General features: G+C 38.0%; 2 protein-coding genes and 1 long non-coding RNA gene across 3 annotated transcripts; 2 read left to right on the forward strand and 1 right to left on the reverse strand.

Annotated features, from left to right (window-relative positions):
• The first annotated feature begins 4,753 nt into the window (after positions 1–4,753).
• On the forward strand, positions 4,754–5,181 carry LOC134328466 (histone H2B-like). Its single transcript, XM_063009559.1, has one exon. The coding sequence runs from the start codon at positions 4,754–4,756 to the stop codon at positions 5,126–5,128; it is 375 nt and encodes a 124-aa protein (XP_062865629.1). The 3' UTR covers positions 5,129–5,181.
• Positions 5,182–10,340: 5,159 nt separating this feature from the next.
• LOC134329173 (uncharacterized) lies at positions 10,341–12,278 on the forward strand. The gene is made up of 2 exons (XR_010014827.1): positions 10,341–10,519; positions 11,311–12,278. It is a non-coding gene; the product is annotated as an uncharacterized LOC134329173 (long non-coding RNA).
• A 410-nt stretch (positions 12,279–12,688) lies between these two features.
• Positions 12,689–13,078, reverse strand: LOC134329031 (histone H2B-like). The gene has a single exon (XM_063010274.1). The coding sequence runs from the start codon at positions 13,076–13,078 to the stop codon at positions 12,704–12,706; it is 375 nt and encodes a 124-aa protein (XP_062866344.1). The 3' UTR covers positions 12,689–12,703.
• Between the last annotated feature and the right edge of the window lie 586 nt (positions 13,079–13,664).

A 13,664-nucleotide genomic window follows, 5' to 3' on the forward strand; every position in this document is an offset into this window, starting at 1 on the left:
GTAAAGCTTCACACCTGAATGTTGTGCATTGTTCACGTTCTTGTATTTCACGGTGTTTAGTACCGTAATGGGGAATTAAATTGTAAACTTTAAACGGCTTTACTTCTGACTTCAGTAAATAAATAGTCTTGTTAAGAAATTGCAGTTTCTATCTATTGCACTCACAGTTCTGTTCGTGAACACATTACGGTGAAGATGGATAAACTCGCACACACCTAAATCATAAACTCGGAGGGAAATAAAAAAAACCAGAAAACCAACCTAATAAAAAAAGAAAATAAATAAATTAATTAATTAATTTGAGTTCACATATACGGACACATTTCTAAAACAACACATGGCTCCTACACTTACACAAGAGATCTCACTTATTAACATGCATTTTTTTTTTTTTATAATTCTTTTTAAAACTCAGAAATGGCTTTAACACAGCTAACACTGAAACATAAAATGTCTTCTTTCACTTATTTGGATTTTATTGATACACAGCTTTGACCACTTTCACTTTAATCAAGATGTGTCTGACTTTGAAATATATTTATGAAACGTTATGCTTTAGCAGAATATGACTTATAACGTCCCATTTCTCACAATACAGTGAAATATACAAACACATTTTTAACACAGATGTCACTTATAAAGACTTGCATCAGTACTGTTCAGCACAGACAAATCCAAACACTGCTTTACACATTTTTTATGTACTTATTTGTTAATGTATTCATTGTTTATGTATTAATTTAGTTATTTACTCATTCATGACACTAACACCCACTTTAACAAAACATCTATGGCTCTAGCAGTGCAGGTGACATATCCAGGGCCAGCTGTAGCCTAGTGGTTAAGGTACTAGGCCAGTGACCAGAGGGTCACTGGTTCAAGCCCCACCACTGCTAGGTTATCACTGTTGGGCCCTTGAGCAAGGTTTTTAACCCTCAATTGCTCAGACTGTATACTGTAATGTAAGTCACTGTGGATAAAGGTGTATGCTGAAAATGTAAATATCCACCTATTTTACTTTTTTTGTAAACTCTCTCTCTCTCTCGCTCTCTCTCAGTTCAATTCAATTGAATTTGCTTTATTGACATGACAAATTTCTATATTTGTATTGTCAAAGCATACATATAGTATATATAAATATTTAAAAAAAGAAAAAAAAAACAGGTGTATATATAGAAAAAAAAATGGTAAGAAAATATTCATTATATAATTAGACAATTATTCACACACAAAAAAAGAAAATATTACTATGTGTGTGTGTGGTGGGTGTGTGTGATGTGTGTTTGGTGGGTTTGTGATGTGTGTGTGTGTGTGTGTGTGTGTGTGTGTGTGTGTGTGTGTGTGTGTGTGTGTGTGTGTGTGTGTGTGTGTGTGTGCGTGTGCGGCGGATGGGTGGGGGTATTATCTGGTGTTTCACTCACTGTCCCGGAGTGTGTGACACTCATGTACATATTTGGCTGCAGTGGAGGCTGATGGTCCCTCTCCTAATATAGTGGCCAGTTTCTGGCTGTCTGTCGGCGATCTGAAGCCGCTCACCTCTCTTCCAAACTGATTATAATATTTGTTTTTGATTGTTGTGTATTTTGGGCAGTTTAGAGGGAAGTGCACCTCTGTCTCAACCTCACCTGTCCTGCAGTGACCACACAGTCTCTCCTCTCTGGGGATCCAGGACTTTTTTAACCTGCCTCTCTCGATGGCCAGGCTGTGGTCACTCAGTCTGTATTTGGTGAGAATCCGTCTCTGCTTTGTATCTCGGACAGTAAGGAGATACGTGGCCAGGTTGAATTCATGTTTTAGGGTCAGATAGCAGTTTAGTCTGTTTTGGGATTGAGTTTGGGTTGTCCAATGTTCCAGATAAGTGTTTATGAGGTGTTTGATAATTTGGGTGATCCTGATTGGTGTTTGGGAAGCAGAGCTGGTCAGAGAGTTGGGGTTGTTAGGGGTCAGTGTGTTGGTCAGTCTCTGGACCAGCTGACACACGGGACTCTTTTCAGGGTAGAGCTCTTGGGATTGGAGTGCCTGAAACTGCAGGCTTGTTTTGGGACTGGATTTTAGGTGCATCCAGAATTTAAGGGCTCTTTTATTAATATTAATGATTAATGGGTATCGACCTAATTCAGCCCTGCATGCATTGGTTGGGTTTTTTTTTTTTTGTACATGTAAAATCATTCTGCAGAATTCTGCATGCAGGACTTCAGTGGGATGCTTGTCCCATCTAGTGTAGTCATGATGACTGAGTGGACCCCATACTTCACTACCGTATAGCGCAGTGGGCAGGATTATACTGTCAAAGATCTTTAACCAGATTCCAATTGGGATGTCAATCTTAATGAATTTGTTTTTAATTTAATAGAGGGCTCTGCAGGCCTTCTGTTTCAGTGCTTCCACTGCCAGACCGAAGCCTCCTGAGGCGCTGATTTTGAGCCCCAGGTAATCATAAGAAAGGGTGTGGTCTAGGGCGGTGTCTCCTAGATTGAAAGTGTACCTGCTCTCCTGAGATCTGGCTTTCTTTTGGAAGATCATGATTTTAGATTTATCAGGATTTACTGTCAGGGCCCAGGTCTGACAGAACTTCTCTAGCAGATCCAGCACACTCTTTCACACACACACACACACACACATCTGCAAAAGCTAGCAACAAACACTGGCGTTGTCCATTTATATATTACACATTCCAACACAATTTTACCCTCATGTTTTATTTACCCTACACCTCCTCCTACACTGCTGCAGGTGTTTTAGTTCTTTGTTTTTATCATAACGTGTCTCTAATGTTACTTTCACAAGCACTGAAAAGTTTCTAAAGCTATTTGTTTGTTTAAAATTCAATATTCACTACAACTGTACTGATTGAACTAATATGAATTTTTGATTATACACTGCTGTATTCTCCCACACCGTCTTTCTGTATTCCTAATATGTTTTTTTTTGGCTACATTGTCATGTCTAATGGCTTTTTGTCCCACCTAATTGTACAATATTAAAAAATGCGACAAACATGGCGATTATAGTACATTGTAATAGGGTTCAGGGTTGCATAGGGTTTAGGGTTGTTTCTTTGTTTGTCTTTCTTTCTTCTGGCACAACATATTTAAAAAAATTTTTTTAACATTAAACATTAGTTACAGAAAAATATGTCATGTGGAATACATCACATCGATTGTGGACCGATTCACTGTGGGGTAAAAACAGTGGAGGTTCTAAGTTACGCGCTTTACATGAGGCCTACTCCGAGCAGCTGCGGTCACAGTGGGCGGTCACTGCTTAACTCCGCCCCATTGTCTTCAACTAGGTCCGGTAGAGGGAAATAACAGGCTCGCTGTGAACGCTCGTCCTGCATTGACTCGCTTCATCTCGACGAGAGCAGTAACGATGTCCGGAAGAGGAAAAGGCGGTAGTATGGAGCAAAATGGAAAGTTTAGGTCTTGAGATAAAATTTCATATGAAGTCCGTCTGTTTCGGTATTTTTGATGAAATCATGCCTAAAGATAAACATGACTTCCTGTGGTTAGTACTGTGTATTGTGAAGTCTAAATTATGGAAAACAAGATGCAGAATGACTATTGACCAACAGTTTGTTTCAGCAGAGAATGTTTATAAAAATATAAGAACTGAACTGAAAAGAATACGAACAATGAATGTTTTATTTAAGGACTCTGAATTGTGGAAGATTTTAAAATTGTAAATGATTGTCTTGATAATGTAATGTAATTTCCATGTACTCTGATGAAGTTTAAATAAAATATAAAAAAAAAAAGAAAAGGCGGCAAAGGTCTTGGAAAAGGAGGCGCTAAGCGTCACCGCAAAGTTCTCCGTGATAACATCCAGGGTATTACTAAACCCGCCATCCGCCGTTTGGCTCGCCGTGGCGGTGTGAAGCGTATTTCCGGCTTGATCTACGAGGAGACCCGCGGTGTGCTCAAGGTTTTCCTTGAGAACGTCATCCGTGATGCCGTCACCTACACCGAGCACGCCAAGAGAAAGACCGTCACCGCAATGGACGTGGTGTACGCTCTGAAACGCCAGGGACGCGTACCCTGTACGGATTCGGCGGTTAAACGTTCAGACCTCCACGCTAACACAACGGCTCTTTTAAGAGCCACCCATATTTTCTACTAAAGAGAAAGTCCTGCTTTATTATTAATATTGTTATTAATAGTAGTAGTACGTTCACTGATGCGTGGATGGGCAAATCACTCGTTTAGCCCCAAAAGCATCATTCTAAGAAAAAATAACACATTCACTTATGTAGCCCTAAAACCTTGGAATTATTATTAGTAGTTAGTAGTCATACGGCGTGTTTGCATACTACCAATGTACAGCCATACTGTAGGTTACACTACAATCATTAACACGATCTTTGTGTAAGATACAGTAAAACATTGTGCCCGAATGCTTAGCTTAAAAAACTAAACAAAAAAATGAAATTGATCGATCTGTGTATGTATAATATATATATTATATACAATTTAATAAAATGTAACAAAATATTGCTATTGATTCTTTTATATTCGGTTTTAAAACATGTATTGACCTCAGATTAAGCGGGAACAGACAACAAAGAACAGATTCTAGTGAATAGGGCAGAAGGGGGCGTGGAACGGTATGTTCTCTGTCCAATAGAAACCCAGGACCTTGGACCAATCAGAGTTACGTGTTCCAACTTGGCTTACTCAGCATGCAGGGTTAATAAAGCGGGCGTGTAGAGCGTCTACATTCAGTTGCAGTTTGTTCTAGAGGAAACAGCAGCATCATGCCTGAACCAGCGAAAGCTGCGCCCAAGAAGGGCTCCAAGAAAACCGTCCCCAAGACCGCCGGCAAAGGAGGCAAGAAGCGCAGAAAGTCCAGGAAGGAGAGCTACGCTATCTACGTGTACAAGGTCCTGAAACAGGTCCACCCTGATACCGGGATCTCCTCCAAGGCTATGGGCATCATGAACTCCTTCGTCAACGACATTTTCGAGCGTATCGCTGGTGAGTCCTCTCGTCTGGCTCACTACAACAAGCGCTCCACCATTACCTCCAGGGAGATCCAGACCGCCGTGCGCCTGCTGCTTCCCGGTGAGCTGGCCAAGCACGCCGTGTCCGAGGGTACCAAGGCCGTCACCAAGTACACCAGCTCCAAGTAAAGCGCCTTAGTCGCTCTGGCAAACCAACGGTTCTTTTAAGAGCCACCCATCTTATCAAGTTAAGAGAATTTTCCTCTTTTTTTAAGTATTATATTCGAATATATTATTCCCACTGCATTTCGGTAGCTTTCCATGTTTAATACCTTATTTATTTATTAATATATTACTGTTTTTGGGCCCTGATTGCCACTATGTGGTGAGTTTAGAATAACACGCAGAATCAAATCTCACTGTACTAAGTTAGTATGACGCACTCAGAGCTGTAGAGAGAGACTCCTTGATCTCTCCGCCTCGCGGTCACGTGGTTCATGTGCCCCTTGACATTAAGTAGTAGAGACAATATACAGTACAGAGATTAAAGAGGTTTTTTTTGCATAAACTAACCTCCCTTCACTTTCCTGAGGATTCATACTAATAATCATTTTGGCTAAACACTAAGCCATATAAGATAAGACTTTATTGATCCCGAAGGAAATTGCAGTGCTGGATTCATAAGGTTTACCTGCACTGACTGAACAGATTCATAAACACACTACCGTACCTTTAGCATTATAGTGCAGGTACATGAAATAGCAATAATTAATCTCTTATTTCATGAGTGATTAATAATCGATTCCTACATGTAATACATTAATTAATTAAAAAATACTCTTTACCTCCAATTGAGTAAAAGTACTAGTATATACCTTCAAATGTATGAAAGTAAAAGTAGCATGATTTATTATGGCTCTAATGTTTCATTATCATTTCTGTAAAAAGACTCTTGATGAATCAACTCATTTTAGGTGAAAAGACTCGAGTGTCATTCATTAATCTGACACTAATGTTTATTAAAATTATCATAAGAACAAAACACTGATTGGTGTGATCGCTTCACGCTTCCTTTATTTTGACAATGTTACGTTTTTATTCACACATAAACCAAAAGGAACCACAGATTGTTCAGAATGTAGTGGAGAAAAAAGTAAGAAATTTGACCAAATGTGGTGGAGTTAAAGTAAAAACTCACCCAACTAGTTACATTTACTTAGTTACTGTCCACCACTGCTAATGTATGTCTTAATGCAGGAGCAATATATTAATTATTTTAGTAATTAAGGTACAAGTGTCATCAATTATTCATGAGATTCATACAGGTCATCAGGATAACCATCACAAATATTACCTCATGTCATGTTTGTGGTGATTAAACTGAAAAGTGGTGCTTAAATATTCCTTATTTAATTTTATGTTCTGTTGCGGATTAAATAACTAAAGATTTGTCATGAAATTAAGCTGACAGTGTAATGGTCAACTATTATCATTAAACAGCATTAAGTGGTTTTATTTATATGCATTCTGAGCAAGCGTTGTTCAATTGTTTTATTTAGACACAATGCCGCGCAGCTTATACTGATGGCTTTTAGTCTTTACGTATCATTTGCAGATAGCAAATTATCTGTTTTCTTGTGCCTCATGTGTGACAAATTGTCATTGGACTATATTTCCATGTTTAGTGATGATGCTGATGATGATGATAATGTCATAATAACAGAAGAAGAAGAAGAGCAAAAATTTTACAAAATCACAGGATTGCTGGCCTAAAACAAGAACAAATACAACAGAGAAAAAAACCCCACTACTACTAATATAAAGTACTACTATATGTATGTAATATATACATATATATATATTAATTATAAATAACAATACAACAATAAAAAAAAAAATCTTTATCTCTATATCTGTTTTTTCTCTTTCTATTTTATTCAAAGAGCTTTATTAGCGTGACTGTTGTAGTACTTACAGTATTGCCAAAGCATTGAAAAGACAGAATATGAATGTATATACAGGAAAAAAAATAAGGAAATATGAATTAAAACAATAAAAAGTAATAAAATAAACACATGTATATATGGAACACTTTCTCTTTGTGGGTTAATTCAGACTGTTCCTCTGTTCGGGTGTATCAGTCCGTGTCTCTCAGACTGTTGCAGGCAGATACATACTGAGCTGCTACAGTGCTGCTCTCCTTCTCCTCTCCTAACATGATGCTCAGTTTCTGACTGCTGTTATTTATGTAATATGTAGATTCAGATTCAAGTAGCTCTGTAGGCATGACGGTAGAAAACAATATTGCCAAATGGTCGGTGTTTTCCTTAGGACTTCTATCACTTCTTAGGACTTAAATCATTCTACAGAAATGAACATGCAGGGTTTCTGTTGGATGTTTGTCCCATTTAATAGAACTGTGAAATTTCAGTGGACCCCATACTTCACTCCTGTACAGTGCAATGGGCTGTATCACACTATCAATTAATTTACTCCAAACTGAGGTGGGGATGTCAATGTTGTAAAATCTCCTACTGATTGCGTACGTACAATACTTTAGTGCATTCACTGCCATGCTGAAACTCCCTGATGCAGTAATGAGTACAGCCGTGGCCTAGTGGTTAGGGTACTGGACTAGTAATCAGAAGGTTGCTGGTTCAAGCCCCACCACTGCCAGGTTGCTGCTGTTGGGTCCTTGAGCAAGGCCCTTAACCCTCAATTGCTCAGATTGTATACTGTAGCTGTACTGTAAGTCGCTTTGGATAAAGGCGTCTGCTAAATGCTGAAAATGTAAATGTAATGATGAGACCAAGGTAAGTGTACTGCATTGTGTGCTCCAGGGCAGTGCTGACCATGGTAAACTGGTGCCATGTGTTCCTGACATCTAGGATTGTTTTTGGAACACCATCATTTTTGTTTTCTTCAGATTTACTGCTAGGGCCCAGTTCTGGCAGTACTGCTCCAACAGGTCAAGGTGCAGCTGCATAGAGTAGAAATTTTACTTCCCCGTCCTGCAGAGTGAGTCCGGGAGCTGCACACTAATTCATTTATGTAGATATTAAACAGTGTTGGACTCAGACTGCAGTCCTGCAATTCTGTGTTGTGTATTGTGTATGTTTGTCACCAGTTCTTACAGCACTTTTGTTTATTAGTAGTATCTGTGTGTTTGAGTAAAATGTGTGTATATACACTTACACACACACACTTACACACACACACACACTTACACACTTACGCACGCACACACACACACACACACACACAAATACATAAAAAAATACATACATAAAAGAAAACACATATACATGGGTATGGCATGTGTAGGGCAGTTGTAGCCTAGCGGTTAAGGTACTGGACCAATAATCAGAAGGTTGCCGGCTCAAGCCCCACCACTGCCAGGTTGCCACTGTTGGGCCCTTGAGCAAGGCCCTTAACCCTCGATTGCTTAGATTGTATACTGTCACAGTACTGTAAGTCGCTTTGGATAAAAGCGTCTGCTGAATGCTGAAAATGTAAATGTATGAACGTAACAGCTACATGACATGTTGTTTGTGTGTTGTCACATTTTGGCCACCAGATGGGAGCCACGCTCCACTAATTGTCTATTGGTTTTCCATAACATTAAAAGTAACTAGTTATATTATATGTTACTACTACAACTACCATCACCAATAATACTATTATTACGACAACAACTATAATATTAAAAACAAATTGATTATTATGAGTAATTATGATTATTTACAGTTAATATTTTACAATATGTCTGTCCTAAAATGCCTGTAAGTACCCTGTGTTGAGTACCTAGAATAGTGTTTTATTATTGATATTGATACATTATTCTGAATAATAATTACTGATTATTATTCCTCTTTTTTTGCAAGCTGCAATTTACTGCAATTTACTGCTCCCTCTTCTTTACTGGCATGTTTTTGTTCTGTTACTCTGTTTAGTGCGAAGTAAAACACAGATACCAAGCAGGACTAGATCGAGTCCAGGGTGCTTAACTGTCATGTAGCTGAAATGGAAGAAAAAAAAACATAACAATTTAGAATAATAATGATGATAATAAGAAGAATATTTTAATACACTAACATTCATTTCAGTTATTCCTACATATTTGTGCTGTAAGATCTACAGAACATCCCCGTGTCAGCTTTAAGTTCACATATACTGACACATTTCTAAAACAACACATGGCTCCAACATTCACATTCTACTGATCTTTCTAACACTCACAAAACAGAGTCTATTTTAGTTATTTATCTGATACATCTTATTTATAAAGCTGCACTTTTTAACGTTTAACTTAGAAATGTCTTTAACACAGCTGACACCGACATATAAAATGTCTTCTTTCACTTATTTGGATTTTATTGATACACAGCTAAGATCACTTTCACTTTAATCAAGATGTGTCTGACTTTGAAATGTCAGAATGCAAATAAATGGAGCCACTTAATGCTGTTTAATGATAATAGTTGACCATTACACTGTCAGCTTAAACAAAACTTAAATCCTAACAATAATAACGGGACGATGTTTTAAGTGTATCCAGAGCAGTAGAGAGAACAGAGTGGTGACACTCCCATCTCTACTTTAACTCGACTACATTCTGTACCTTCTCCACCACTTACATTAGACAAAATGAACTTGTGCATATTCACAATGAATTCATTAATGTATTACATGTAGGAATCAATGTTGTAATAGTTTTGGATTTTTCATTATAGTTTAGTTTTATTTCATTGTGACTTTTTTCTCTTGTTTTTATAGTGGGTTTGCTAGTTCTTTTAAATTTTTATTATTTTTTTAATGCTTAGTTTTAGTGTAGTTTTTATCAGTTCTAGTATTAGTTTTAGTTTTTTTTATACTTTGGGTCATTTTTCAGGTGCAGGATTCAAAAAGGTCAGAGTAAGTATTGTGTAATAAAAACTCAACAAAAGATACCATTTAAAAATGTTTTTCAAATACTGTTGAACAACCAACTGTCCACAAAAACTGTAACAGTCCACAAGATATCAGCCGTAAGTGCAAAATGTGTATAATGCTGCTGCTGAAATGTAGTTGTTGACAGTTACCATCTTTCAGCCAGTTATTTAAAATGAGCTGGTAAAACATGAACTGGTAAAAGTGAGGATCTTTACCTGTCCATAACCCTGCCACTGAAAACAGGCGCTCATAATATGAACCATTTCTAGATGCAACACCAGTGGTGTAACTGGGAGCTCATGGGCCCCAGTGCAAAAAAAAAAATGTTGGGCCCCCTCAACAAATTGCATACACTGTAAAAAATGAATCAGTGGTCCAGTAGATTTTTTACAAATGTTTTGTGTTAAATTTATTTAATGGAATTAAGTTCTTGAATTTATGGTTATTATTTGAGTAAATTTTACTTATTAAAAATGCTATAAAATCTACTTATTTCATTTGTGTGAATATACATTATTATTATATTTGTATATATATTATTATTTCATTTGTGTTTTTTTTTTTAAATACACCTTCTAACCCGCAACGGTTGTGAAGAGCCTCCACAACGGAATCCAGATTGCACAGTTTGTGAGCAAATTAACTAAGGTAAGTAATTCTGTTCTATTAATCTGTATAGTTACCACAGTTTATTACTGTAAACTTAGAATTAGTGTGTTAGAATGTGTCGGAATGCATGTCGTTATTACACTTACTTTAAATCAACAACATTATATGTGAGAGATGCTGTAATGAGTCTTGTAGTTTGATTTATTGCAACGTCTCACTTTTCTCATTTGAAAATAGGTTGAGCTGTTCTTCAGGCTTGCCATTTTGTTAACTGAGGTAGTTAGGTGGTTCATTTTTCAGCCTTTTTTGTAACTTGGCAAAAATCTCTGTTGGCTGAGGTAAGTTAGCTAGCTAATAAAAACGTTTCTCATTTTAATGCATTGAGGAAACAACTTTAACCCAGTGTTGAGAGCAAAGTTAAAACTCGATAACACAGATGATTAGATGAATGAAGTTTTATCTGAAGCTGGAAAAAAGTTTTGCATTTATCTGTAAACATGCTAAGCTTGTTAGAGAGAACATAGTTAACTTAATTTAAACCTCATGTCAGGTTAGTTAACTTGGTTAACCACAACATAACGAATCATTTTTTTGCAAACCTCAATTATCTTAATATTCAGTCATTTGTGAGACATATTTTAATTATTCCAATTTGGTGCATTTCATTCTAATATAGATAAAACTATAAAAATGTAATTAAAATGAAACTTGTTAATGTGACAATTAGTCCAAAAATGTAATGTTTATTAACTGCATGTTTTGACAAGACAAATTAAAGTATTAACAAATTACTTTTGACCCTTTTCATACCATAATAATTGATGTTGCAGGAACCTGAAGGTTTAGAAGTGGACCAGCCCTCATTGGCAGTAGTTGTAATGATGAACATGAGAGCTTCTGCAGGTGACACACCAAAGGACATCATGATTATTATTGAGGGAGCGCATGTCATCACAGGACTAAAAGATAATGCTATAGCTTGTGCTGCCTTCCTTGGCTTGACCTATGTGCTAAACCTCAGTTATCCCAGCCGGCAGACATTACAAAGGCATGGCTGTGGAAGAAGAGGGCCAAGTATTGGACCGGCCTACCAGAGAGAACGTGTGGAGAATTTTGTAAGAAGTGACTATGACAACAACCGTGTACTGTTGCACACCTTAAGACTTCAGTTTTCAGGAACAATGGCACAAAATACACCAGAACACTTCATTGCTAGATATTCAAGGTGCCAAAACATCTTTGTGTTGAGACGGAATGGCAACATTACAAAGTGGTAAATGCTTTACCATCCCAGCTTTTCTGGAAGGTGCTGCAGCCCTGAAATGCAAGAATGGATGTTTACTAACACATGAAATAAAGCTGACCAGGCAAAAACTGAAATTAACCTTTATCGCGTTAATTACCGCGATTAACGACAGCCTTAATAATAATATAAACTATTTCATGAGACACACATCAGGGAGCTCAATCTGAGAACATCAACTTAACTTTTGCTGTGGTCATTTTGCAGGCTAGCGTGGTGAGCAGAAACGGAATGTAAACATGAAGTGCCGTCAGGGAGCCCAATCCCCCCAATCTCAATCCGCTCCCTACTCACTCCCCCTCTCCACTCCGCCTCCGTTTGCGCGTTCACGTGGAGGGTCCCTCTGTAGTGGATTGTTAGTGAGGAGGGAGCGGATTGGGAAAGACCGCATGAGGTACCGTACGGTGCCGGCAGCTCACCTAAAACTGCTCGAGTGGAAAACATCGATTTCATATCAGTTCACAATGCTCATAAATAAAATGATGAACACGAAAACGAAGGCTATTCTATCTATAATTTTAGTACGTTCTCGTTAGTTTTGTAAACGCCTAATACAGTTAGTTAGTTATCGTTTTTTTTTTTCTATTTTAACAGCACCGGGTTTGTTTGGCGAGATCAAGGGGTGTAGCAACTCTCTCTCTACAGCTCTGAGTGTATTATATTAACTTTAAGAGTACAGTGACATTTTATTGTGTGTAATCTCCTAAAGTCACCACATAGTGACAGTCGTGGACAACTCGTGAAAAACAGCAGTACCCAAGAATAGTAATATATTAATAAATAAAAAATCATGTGAGGCTATCTAGATAATGTGTATGACATATTCAGATCTAATATTTAAAAAGAGGAAAATTCTCTTAACGTGATAAGATGGGTGGCTCTTAAAAGAACCGTTGGTTTGCCAGAGCTACTAAGGCGCTTTACTTGGAGCTGGTGTACTTGGTGACGGCCTTGGTACCCTCGGACACGGCGTGCTTGGCCAGCTCACCGGGAAGCAGCAGGCGCACGGCGGTCTGGATCTCCCTGGAGGTAATGGTGGAGCGCTTGTTGTAGTGAGCCAGACGAGAGGACTCACCAGCGATACGCTCGAAAATGTCGTTGACGAAGGAGTTCATGATGCCCATAGCCTTGGAGGAGATCCCGGTATCAGGGTGGACCTGTTTCAGGACCTTGTACACGTAGATAGCGTAGCTCTCCTTCCTGGACTTTCTGCGCTTCTTACCTCCTTTGACGGCGGTCTTGGTGACGGTTTTCTTGGAACCCTTCTTGGGCGCGGACTTCGCTGGTTCAGGCATGATGCTGCTGTTTCCTCTAGAACAAACTGCAAGTGAATGTAGATGCTCTACACGCCCGCTTTATTAACCCTGCATGCTGAGTAAGCCAAGTTGGAACACGTAACTCTGATTGGTCCAAGGTCCTGGGTTTCTATTGGACAGACAACATACCGTTCCACGCCCCCTTCTGCCCTATTCACTAGAATCTGTTCTTTGTTGTCTGTTCCCGCTTAATCTGAGGTCGATACATGTTTTAAAACCGAATATAAAAGAATCAATAGCAATATTTTATTACATTTATATAAATATATAGACAGACAGACAGACAAGATAAGATTAGATAGACAGATAGATAGACAGACAGACAGACAGACAGAGACAGAGAGAGAGAGAGAGAGATAGATAGATAGATAGATAAACAGATAGATAGATAGATAGATAGATAGATAGATAGATAGATAGATAGATAGATAGATAGATAGATAGATAGATAGATAGATAGATAGATAGATAGATAGATAGATAGATAGATAGATAGATAGATAGATAGATAGATAGATAGATAGATAGATAGATAGATAGATATTATTTTTTGTTTTTTAGTGAG

The sequence above is a fragment of the Trichomycterus rosablanca genome, chromosome 15 (assembly GCF_030014385.1).
Source record: "Trichomycterus rosablanca isolate fTriRos1 chromosome 15, fTriRos1.hap1, whole genome shotgun sequence".
Classification (NCBI taxonomy): domain Eukaryota; kingdom Metazoa; phylum Chordata; class Actinopteri; order Siluriformes; family Trichomycteridae; genus Trichomycterus; species Trichomycterus rosablanca.